This window comes from Pagrus pagrus (genome assembly GCF_965226575.1).
Source record: "Pagrus pagrus genome assembly, chromosome: 21".
Lineage (NCBI taxonomy): Eukaryota > Metazoa > Chordata > Actinopteri > Spariformes > Sparidae > Pagrus > Pagrus pagrus.
Window position 1 is genome coordinate 7,286,317 of NC_140208.1, and position 12,231 is coordinate 7,298,547.

General features: G+C 38.2%; 1 protein-coding gene across 1 annotated transcript; it reads left to right on the top strand.

The window, feature by feature from the left end:
• Window positions 1-4,054: 4,054 nt before the first annotated feature.
• LOC311250185 (alpha-N-acetylgalactosaminide alpha-2,6-sialyltransferase 1-like) lies at window positions 4,055-10,393 on the top strand (the record flags this gene model as incomplete). Its single annotated transcript, XM_084341761.1, has 8 exons — window positions 4,055-4,171; window positions 4,351-4,513; window positions 5,065-5,227; window positions 7,525-7,663; window positions 7,752-7,855; window positions 8,749-8,832; window positions 9,064-9,163; window positions 9,695-10,393. 8 exons carry the CDS (start codon window positions 4,055-4,057, stop codon window positions 9,899-9,901), a joined length of 1,077 nt encoding a protein of 358 aa, XP_084197887.1. The 3' UTR covers window positions 9,902-10,393.
• Window positions 10,394-12,231: the final 1,838 nt, after the last annotated feature.

The window sequence follows — 12,231 nt, forward strand, 5'->3', positions numbered from 1 at the left end:
TGTCATTTACTTTTTAAGGTCTTTTGGATCTCGTGTTTTAATTCTCGCAGGTCTTTTGCAACCGATGTTCCTGAAGTATGTCATCAACTTGAGTTTTCCTCGCTAGCATCTTGTCGCCATTTTCTTCCGCCTTGGAGAGTCGGGTTGTTTCGCCGGTTGCTCTACATTCCCTACTTTCTGTACGCCTTTTTGTCCTTTAATTGTCTTCGCTCCTTTCATAGTGTCAGAACACAGCCTCTGAAGTAATAATACCTAGAGTTTTAGTCAGTTTTGCATCCGACTGGTATGGAGCTACTGCCTACTGCTGCATACCACTATGCTATTAACTATTTAATTAAACAGCACCATCTGCTGACTTCTTAGAGCTACTACAATAACTTTTTTATTATGACATTATAATGATTGTTTAACACAGGAATGAATACAAATAGCCAGTCAAAGCTCCTCTAAAGCTTTAAAGTTACTGAAAAGCAGAATATGTTGCCTTTAGACAGAGCTTGCTAGCTGTTTGCTCCTGCTCTCAGTCCTTATGCTAAGCTAAGTCAGCGCTAGATTGGTGCTATAAAAACAGACTGTCTCTGTTTTTAATATCTGAAAGTATAGAGTCACAATTTTTGGTGATCCGAAAGAAATGGGGGAACATTTTTGGCAATATGTCTTGAAATAAAGTCTGTGATACGGTAAACATGAAATTACGGGCTCCCGGAAGGGTCACAATTCCTGTTCAGGTCACAGAATCCAGAAGGGTAACAGAACAGGGTGTAACACCTGTGGACAAAACGGCCCCTGCTGAGACGTTAGCCCGTGGCTACGAGCTCTTAGGGGCCAAATAAATAAATTAGAAATGATTGATTAAATATCCATAGCGCGAATTTTAAACCACTCAGTCGAAAGTGGTGTTTTTAAATTAAGCAATTTTACATTTCTGTGGCGTCATCATACAGGTGTGTGATTGTCAGGTGTCACAGCAGGTGTTGATTGTCGTCACCTCTGACTGAAGAGTGTTAGTTAATCCTCTGAGGACTCTCCTCTGTCCTGCCACAAGGAGGAGTCGGTGTACTGCACCAGTGGTACCTGAGCTGATGAGGCAGTGGCCTCCAGAACTATTCAGTCAGTCAGGAATCGAGTGGGTGAAGGGAGAGTTCGAGGTTTATACTTTCATGAGAGAAATATATCTTTAATTGTTGCAAATGATGTCAGGTAGATAGACAGTTGGGATTTTATCAGAACAGCACTGATAGAAGGATCAGCTTTCCTCGTATTTAATGTGGCGGTGAGTGGACCAATAATCAACAAAGCTATTAAAAACTTTCTGGATGTGTGGCCCGTATTTATCAGGAGTTTCTGCTGGGTGTGGAATTGTGGGTTGTTCTGCACAGGTTGAATGATTAACTTTTACGCGTCAGAGGATGTTTACACCTGACATTAACGTCTGACTTTGGTTATCCAATCACAAGTGGACATCTCATGATCAGATCTCACTTCCCTGCTATTCAAATAAACGCTCAACGCTTGGACGAACGAGCACAAAGGTTTTCAGACTAATGACATGGCTGCCAACTCCCACCCTTTCGCTGTGTGTCACACGGCGAAAGCGTGAGAATTGGCAGCCATGTAATAAAGAACTTGATGTAAAAAACTTGCCGAATGTACAAGAAGGCCCAAAAATAAGAGTTTGTCATAGATAGTGTTTCATAAAGTTCATGAAGTTTCTCTGAACTTGACAACTCACAAAATGTTGAGATTTTTAAAGGGAGTCTGGGGACACTGTCTGTTGGCGACAAAGAAGCAGCCTGTAGTCGTTATTGGTTACTGAATTTTCTAAATATGACATGTTTACTGTCAAAATTATCATTTAGCACCATCATTTACAAGACTGAAACTATGAGTTCTCTTTCACCGTGTGAGACACGGTTGAGTGCATGAGAGTTGGCAGCTATGTGTTGGCAGGTAAGGTGCAGCTTTAGACACAGAAGTAGTGGTCAGACTGGTATACCAATCCAGGAACAAACTGGCACATTTTGCAAGAAAAGAAACATCTTAATGTATTGCATTTAATGCTGAATTTACAAGAAGACCCAAATAATTAAGAATTTGTCAGAGACACCGTTTCACAAAGTTTATAAAGTTTCTCCAAATCCCAAAACTCACAAAATTGGGTTTTTTCTAAAGGGAGTCTGGAGACTTTCTCTGTGGGCAACGAAGAAGTTGCCTATATTGGTGACCCTTTCCTGTATTTGAAAAATTGGACATGGTTACCGTCAATAAAGTGTTGTCTTCTTTGATAAATGAAGTATGAATGTTGCATTGTCATTGTACCGTTCCGCTTGAACAGCAGAAGATGCAATCATACTGCTCAGACCTGTCCTATTCCGCCTCTGATTGGTTGGCTTCGTTGGTTGAATTCTATACTTAACTCAAGTTGTTAACTCACACAGCAGCTCTGATAATGTCGGTTTTCTGCGTTGTTTGAGCTGCAGTTTTGTGGAGAAACACTCAGAGATCTTCGGCCTCTCTCCCACTCTTCTGTTGCTCCCGTCTGGGTCACTCTTCCTCCGAGCCTCTTCGCTGCAGTAGTGTCTCTAGGTTCGTATGGCAGTGCTGTCCTCCCTCGTCACACACACACACACACACACACACACCCCGACTTGGTGCCCTGGTTGTCCCGCTGTAAAACCAGAGGAAGGGAAGGATTGCTACCGGTTGCTGGCAGCTGACTTGTTTTATAATTGTACAAAGTCCAATCATTCATTGCCAAAGATAGTTCATGGCTACTTTTTGGACGTGCTTAGCTCATGGCCAGCTCCTTTTATTTTACTGTAGAAGGAAAAGCACATCAGACATCAGCTTTATTAATTAAAGGACACTGTTTAAATCATCTTTGTCTTGTCCCTAGTTGGGGCCCAACAGTGTGAGGGATCTTTTTTTTTGTTCTTTCACTCCTCAACGTTCCTTTGACGTCTGTCTTCCCAGGGTGCAACACGAGCATCTTCCAGCTGCTGAAAGACAACAAGGAGACATTCGGGGAAGTGTCAGAGGGAGACATGGAGGAGCAGCTCCGACTCTACTCCATCTGAGACTCCTCTCTGACTCGTCGTGTTGCCATCCAGCCTCCGATCACGCTCTTTACCCTGAGCGCTACTGAAGGACTTTAATAAACTCGTTCACAGTGTTCCACACAGCTGTACAGTCCACTCGACAACCATTCTTTTAATATGAATTACTGTGTTTGTTGTTTTGTGTTGTTTTGTTGCCGTCCGTCTACATGAAGACCAAAGAAGCTGGATTTTTTTTTTTCCAGCACAGAGCAGGATATTCTAGCTACAAAAAAGGACTAAAAGGGATTACATTAGTTTTATATTATAATAAAAGAAGAAAATGTTCATTTATCATGTGACTTTTTTAGAAATTCAACATTGTTATCATTGAACCTGTGACAGGAACAATCCTGCGAAGCTTCCTCTGTAAAATTCTCGACAGTTGTGTAATAAAACAATAACACGCCATTGTTAAAGGTGTGTGTGTGTTTCCTTGTGCACCTGTATCAGTCAAATGTAACAGCCCATCCCATTCACTCTTCATGACAAGTACCTCAGGTGGCCTTTCAACCAGGGCACAAACTGCAGACACTCTGTTTTAACAAACAGCTAATACCTCCAGGTCTTTGGGATGTTGCGCCAGACCTCCAGGATTTTTTCTTTGCTGCTTCTGATCTCAGTTGTCACTTTATTTTTAGTTTTATCATGGGGACTTTTGTCAAAAAACATCAGGTAAGTTGTGTTTATTCCAGGGAAATGTCAACATTTTTAATCAGTTGCTGATTCTGTTGATTTTTTTGTGTATCAGCACAATTCATTAGTGTTGATTCTGTTGCTTTTTTGTCGAATGTTTCCATCTCAGCTGGTCCACTTTCTCGAGAAAAGTCACACACAGCGGTGAGGACAGTTTGCTTGACAGTGACGACAAGTCTGGGAATATAAATGGAAACTCAACACCAGCTTCATCTGTGTTTACAACAACACAAAAAGCAAAAAATTATCAAACGTCAGCATCCATGCACGCCGCCGTGGGTGAGACTCCCATGCCTGTTCTTTCCAGAGAATCCTTCAAAAAGCTTCCTCAGTGGGACTTTGAGGATGTTTATAACCGGGACGCTCCACCCAGACACACTGTAAGCATGTTATGACAAGATCGGACTGAGTCAAAAAAAATGTGTTAATTTAAAAGTTTCATTCAGTTTCATTTAAAAGACCTTATTCTATAAGGTACATATCTGAAAGGAGCCTTCATCAAATCAGTGTTTTTAGCATTTTCTATAAAACTATGTCATATTCTGTCCCACGTTCTCAGACGTGTGCCCAGTCTCTGCAAAACTCTGAGGATGAGAGCTTCAGGAAGGCTTTCCTTCCCAACATTCGGCTGTTTCTGCACAAAGACGACATAAACATGAGCGAGTGGAACCGACTTTCACACTTTAACAACCCTTTTGGATTCATGGGCTTCAAGTATGACGGTAGGTGTTGGTCTGCGTCTGTGTGAGACAGACACCAAGTGAGTTGAGACTGTATTTCATAATCACTGTGGTTCTCTGCCATGCCAAGAAATAACAATATGGTGAAAACTATGCTTGAAGAAGAATTATGAAGAATTATGAATTAAAAGTCATAATTATGAGATGAAAAGTCAAAACCATGTGATGGAAGGCCACTAGCTCTCAAGTCAAAGATAGCAAAGAGCATAATGATATATTTTACCTTTGAATTCTGGCCATGTCTTAGAAAAAACACCTTCAAAATGTGAAAGAGAGTGATGAACCCACAGAGAGCTCCTCAATGCTCTCATCAGCGTTGTTTCCAGATGCAGCCGGCAGCTTTGCCAGTGAAAATGCTCTAAAAACTCACTTGAACTACTACCAAAGAGCAGCAGACACAGTTACTGACTACTACTATGTGTCGTTATTATAAGAGTACAAAACCCTTACACACAAATATTTTTGTTATAAACTATTTTGCATCTTGTGTTTTGCATCTTGTGTTTTGCATGTTTTGTTTTGTTGGTCTGCAGATGTGATGACTTCAATGAAGTTGATCCCAAAGCCAAAGGAGCCCCTGCTCGATACAAAGCCAGGCGGTGACGGGTGTGTGCGCTGTGCTGTGGTGGGCACTGCGGGGATCCTCAATGGCTCTAAAATGGGGAAAGAAATCGATGCTCACGATTACGTTTTCAGGTGAGTAAGACGGCGAGAACAAGTCTGTCCAGGTGTCTTTTATCATGTTGTACTGATTGATGTCATTGTCATCTGCTGTCTTCTTAACTTTTCTTTGGATTAAAAGATATTTACTTTATTAGTCAGTGTACTGTACACAGTCCACTGATACTTTCTGTGTTCTCACGAGCCTTTTATATCAGGTCAACCGTGAAATGTTGCAAGAGAGTGCAACGTTTGTGCACAGATCCTTGCTTGTCATAACATGTTGACCAAAGCTACAGCAGCTCCTCAATGTCACGCACAGGCTTCATTGTCTAAAACTGTTCAAAGGACTCGTCGTATCTTTAATTCATAAAGCATATAAAAGAAATGAATGTTGGTGCTCTATTCACTCTGATGTTGTTTGGGGAAAGATTGGGAAAATAAAAAGGGTCAATAATACATACTTAAATTCATACATTTGTAAATGAATGAATGAATGAATAAAATGGAAAATTAAATGAGAAAGTTGATAAATAAATATTAAAAATAAATTTAAATTTAAAGTACAGTATAAATACATGTAAAAAATACTTCAGCTGAAAATAAATACATGTGCGAATTTTAAAGCGAATTATACATTTATGTCACATTTGATTAATTAATTGATCAGTTAATCAGTGCTAGACAGTGTACTCGACACGGTCCACTGATACTTTCTGTTTTGTCTTCATATCAGGTGAACCAAAACATTTTGAATGTTGGAAACAAGGAAGTGCGGATTCTTATCAAAACATGTTTACCAAAGCAACAGCAGCTCCTCAATGTCACATACAGGCTTCATTGTCTAAAACTGTTCAAAGGACTCGTCGTATTGTTAATTCATAGAGCATATAAAAGAAATGAATGTCGTTGCTCTATTCACTCTGATTTCGATCCACCAATAGGGGAAACGTTAACCTGTTGACAGCAGAAATGCATAAAGAAACAAAAAAAACCTGATAAATACATAAAAAACTAAGTTTGGGAAAATAAAAAGGGTCAATAATACATAATTAAATTCATGCATTTGTAAATGACTGAATTAATGAACAAAATGGAAAATTAAATGAGAAAGTTGATAAATAAAATATTAAAAAAATTAAAATTAAAATTAAATGTACTGTATAAATACATTTAAAAAATACTTTGGCTGTAAATAAATACATATGCACGTTTTAAAGCGAATTATTTATTTATGTCACATCTGATTAATTAATTGATAAGTTAATCAGTGCTAGTCAGTGTACTCGACACGGTCCACTGATACTTTCTGTTTTGTCTTCATATCAGGTGAACCAAAACATTTTGAATGTTGGAAACAAGATAGTGCAGATTCCTTCTTATCTTTTCTAATAAAAGAAATGAATGTCGTTGCTCTATTCACTCTGATGTCGATCCACCAATAGGGGAAATGTGAACCCGTTGACAGCAGAAATGCATAAAGAAACAAAAAAATTAATAAATACATAAAAAACTAAGTTTGGGAAAATAAAAAGGGTAAATAATACGTAATTAAATTCATACATTTGCTCATGATTACGTTTTTAGGTGAGTAAGAAGGCGAGAACAAGTCTGTCCAGGTGTCCTTTATCCTGTTGTACTGTTTGATATCATTGTCAGTGCTAGTCAGTGTACTCTACACGGTCCACTGATACTTTCTGTTTTGCCTTTATATCAGGTGAACCAAAACATTTTGAACGTTGGAAACAAGAAGGTGCAGATTCTTTCTTATCAAAACATGTTTACCAAAGCAACAGCAGCTCCTCAATGTCACATACAGGCTTCATTGTCTAAAACTGTTCAAAGGACTCGCCGTATTTTTAATTCATAAAGCATATAAAAGAAATGAATGTCGTTGCTTGTTGTTGGTTTTTTGTTTCAAGCCCAATGGGTGTATAATTTCAATGACTCCTGTAACAGAATGGAGTGTGTGTTGCCATAACTGGACGAACATATGCAAAGTTATTGTTCTACTGACAGGAAATAGGAACAAATAATACACTACAGTTAAACATAAAAGTATTCGGTTATGGTGTGAGTTATTATTAAGGGAGGGACTAAGATATGTAATTTTGTACATCACTAGATCCACCCTTTAAACTTGGCTACCTGTGCCAAGTGGGTTACATATACAAGTAAACTTAACACTGCAGATGACCTCAGTCAGATTCCTCAATCACAAACTTGATTCAGATTGTTTGTATCATATCAGTTAGTTTTTAAGTAAATGATTATTCAACCACCTGTCGATTTTATGGAGGCTGTTTCCACATTTGGATGTGTCTGTGCGGCAGGATGAACGGTGCAGTCATCAATGGTCACGAGGAGGACGTAGGAAACAGAACATCGGTGTACGTCCACACGGCCCACGCCATCACTTCGTCACTGAGTCTGCTCAAGAAGCACGGACACACATCTGTCCCTAATGATGAGGTACTGAAACTCAGCTGGCAACAATAATGTTATGTTTAAACCCCACACGTACAAACTCCACTCATCTGTCAACCTCTTGTGCCTGCAGGGTATAAAATACGTGATCATTCCTGAGGGGATGAGGGATTTCTATTGGCTCGAGGGTCTTTTCAAAGGAGATAAAGTCTCAGCTGGACCGTATCGCAACATGAGGTGAATATCTGTACATATATATATGTATATATATATATATATATATATATATATATATATATATATATATTATTATTATTATTATTATTATTATTATTATTAGAGGGTGAAATGCACAGAAACACTTATACAGAATGTCCGGTGCTGGAAAGAATTGGATTGTCCTGGCAATGTGTCACCGGGTCACCACGTTTATGGAAACTGTCTAATATATTCATTTTCAGTCCAATCATTTTACTTATTAATAACTTTATTAATAGGAGAAGACAAGCAGGCATCAGTTTGTAAAAAAAATATGGCAGTTAAGATACACTGTCTGCTCCTTTGAGGCTCAATCACAAAATCCCATTCAAAAATCAGGCAATTTAAACTCAGACTGTATGTGGAAGTTGGATAAAGTTGTTCTTTCTTCACTCTTCAACTTCTTAAAGATGAGTTCCCACAAAAATACAAATTCAGTCATCCCCCTACTCACCCCCATGCTGATGGAGTTTTGTAGTCCACAAAACATTTCTGGAGCTTCACAGCAAAACTGTGTTGCAACATTCTGCTAACAACTGAAGTGGATGGAGACTTGTTTTAAAATGTAAAAAAAAAAAAAAAAAAAGAAGATAATGTGGCTCCATACAGCTCATCAGGTGTTATCCATGTCCCCTGAAGCCCTGAAATCCCAAATTGATTGGTAAAGACGTTTTTTACCCCCCTCATTAAGACATAATCACGTCTGAAGCTTAACCACGCATGAGTCATCCCAACCAAATTGTAACTTCAATGGCAAACTTTTTCCTTATTTTGTCTCAAGGTGCAGCACGGACAAGAACTAACAAAGCCCACTTTTCATCACAACATTCTTTCATAATCATTTTATTGTCTCACTATTTTTAACCCTCCAGGCCGAGGACGCACTACGGCGGGCAGTACAATGAGAGCCGCTTCTTTATTCTGACCCAGGATTTCCTCAGATACGTACGGAACAGGTCATCCTCTTTTAATTATTTTACTTATTACGACTTATAATAATAATAAGGATAATTACTTTATTTGTATAGCGCTTATCATGCACAGATAAATCCCAAAGTGAAGCAAATGAAATTCTCAGGTCGTTTACCATCTTTAATAAAGCTGTGTTCATTTAATTTAATCACTTTGGAGTTGTCACATAAATAAAATACTTTTAATGTATTTTATCATTGTTTGGCATCGTTCAGGTTCTTAAAGTCTGCTACTCTGAACACTCCACACTGGCCAATAGTCAGACCGACCAATGGGGCGTTCACTCTCTTCCTGGCTCTGCACACCTGTGACATTGTAAGTTAATATGACTTGTCAACATGTTATCTACAGGTATCCAAATCTGGAGCTTGCAGGCGATTAGCTTAGCTTAGCATGAAAACTGGAAACAAGGGAAAACAGCTGCCTACCAACACCTCTAAACCTCACTAATTAACATAGTCTGCCTTGTTTGTGTAAGTGTTTTACGGGGGGTTATGAGTGGGACTATTTCTTGGCCGGGTGCAGTGATTAGCTCTAAACGCCACACATTGTCGTCTTTAGATTTCAGTGTCTGAGATGTAATGTGTTAATTAGTGAGCTTTATGTGCCGGTTGGAAGATTTTGTTCCCTTTAGACCGAGCCATGCTAACTGTTTCCCCCTGTTTCCAGTCTTTATGCTAAGCTAGGCTAATCACCTGCTGGCTATAGCTTCCATTTTTTCAGACAGACATGAGAGTGGTATCGATCTTCTCATCTAACTCTCAGGAAGACATTGAATATGTTTATTTCTCAAAATGTTGAACTTTTATTCAAACCTGTTCTCTGTTTTTATCTTTCTTACTGCAGGTATCCGTGTATGGTTTCATGACTGAGAACTACAAGAACTACTCTAACTACTATTATGAGAGGACTAAAAAAAGAGTTATTTTCTATACCAACCACGACTATATCCTAGAGATGAATCTGTGGGCAAAACTACACAAAAGCAAAATAATTCGACTTTATCAAAGAGCAGACACAGAAACAGGGACAGAAGAGCTGAAGCCACACTGATACACTGAGAATGGGAGTATCAAGGTCAAGAATTGAGGTCATTTTATAATATGAGAATATATATGTTTAGTGTTTACATTTTTTGGAAAACCAGAAAAGGGAGTTTTTTTATTATTAACGAAGATCTAACCCATGTAACTGACAGTTTACATGACATTTTATGATAAGGGTATGCATATGGTTTATATCAGTTTTTTTATGGTTCTGGTCTGACAGGGTGCGGACAACAATATGCTGACGGTTAACTTATTAAAGGTGTGTGTGTGTCTGAGTCTCTTAATAAGGTTTTTTTTAACCTTAGTAAGCCATTTTAAAATGTATTCTACCCTTGCTTGAATAAATACCTCTTTTGTAACAGTTTCAGCAAAAAGCTGTTTCACCTTTCTCCTGCACACACATCTCATGATGACTTGAAGTTATGAAGTAAAAATATGGTTACATGAACAGCGGTATGTGGAAGTGTGTAATAATATATTCCTCTATGCACATTGGTGTATTGCACATTCTGGGGATAATGCAAATATAAATATATATCACGTACTGTACTGTACTGTATGGCTGCTTGTTTCCTATTATTGTTTTTCTATTCTTTTCTGGAGTTTATTATTTATGTTTTAAAAGGGCTACAAATAGTTCCTCCTCTTTGGTGTTTGTTTTTCAATAAATTCATCTTTATAATTCTTTCTTTGTCTTATAATTCTTTGTTGTTTGTTGGTTTTGAATGACCTTTCTCCATACTGCTGGAGCACATTGGTATGCTGATACTGTTTGTGTCAAAAAGGCCAGAACCAAAAAGTGTGATTGTTTAGAACAAATAACCATGTGTTAAATTAAATTAAATGCTTTGAAACATAATATAGCCTACCAGAAATCTCAAATCTACTGCTAAGAACCACCTCTAGTCTCAGTTTGCTACCACTCAGCTTGACAAATAGTTTTTCTGTGTTTGATAAATAATAAAGTATAGTGTTTGTAAAAGGTATTCAAAGAATAAATTATTGACATTTGATGACAGAAAAAAAACATTTGCTCTGATATTCTCTCCGTTTAATGACGATGACTACGATTATCGTCATTAAATTGACCATTACTACATTTTGATGAATATCTTTCAGTGTATTAACCACCATAAAAATGAAACCCAATATTATTAACTGGATTCTGGACCTTAGGATCAGCAACACAGTAAGAAACTTAGAAATGTGGATTTTTAAGAGATTTCCCTGAAAGTTATTTAATTAAACAGCACCATCTGCTGACTTCTTAGAGCTACTACAATAACTTTATTATTATGACATTATAATGATTGTTTAACACAGGAATGAATACAAATAGCCAGTCAAAGCTCCTCTAAAGCTTTAAAGTTCCTGAAAAGCAGAATATATTGCCTTTAGACAGAGCTTGCTAGCTGTTTGCTCCTGCTCTCAGTCCTTATGCTAAGCTAGAGCAGATTGGTGCTATAAAAACAGACTGAAAGTATCTGAAAGTATAGAGTCACAATTTTTGGTGATCCGATATGTCTTGAAATAAAGTCTGTGGTACGATGAACATGAAATTACGGGGTCCCGGAAGGGTCAGAATTCCTGTTCAGGTCGCAGAATCCAGAAGGGTAACAGAACAGGGTGTAACACCTGTGGACAAAACGGGCCCTGCCGAGACGTTAGCCCGCGGCTACGAGCTCTTAGGGGCCAAGAAAATGAATTAAAAATGATTGATTAAATATCCATAGCGCGAATTTTAAACCACTTAGTCGAAAGTGGTGTTTTTAAATTAAGTAATTTTGCGTTTATGGGGTGTTTTGGACCATTTTGGAGTGAGGCTAAAGGTCAAGCAGGGGTCAGAGGTGAGTCAGTAAGCTAACGGTTACTGTAATCATGGCGGATTTTAGGAAAACTATGTGGAGCGCAGGAGAGAAACTTACTAAATTAAAGGACCGTGAGAGGAACATAATGCTTCAACTGCTGTCATTCAAGAAGAAGACCGGTCGAAATAACTTATTTAAGTGCTCTTATCTCGTCCTGCGTCTGGAAAGTGGATTTTACTCACCTTTTATCAGCGTTTCTGCGTTACATACCTTCCCACAGGTAAGTCTCTCTGTCCTGATAACTATTTAATGTAGAGTTATTTCATTTGGACTGTTTGTGAGTCATCATTGTTAAAAACGTTAATGGTGAGTGGGCTAGCTAGTTTACTTGAGTTGTTAGTGTGGTTGGAGTCTGCTGACACTTGTTGCAGGTGTCTCTCATTTCTGTCATTCTCATTTGGTTTCAAATAGAGAAAACATAGGTATAAAACAGTGCTCCAAACATACTTAACTTTTAATTATATGT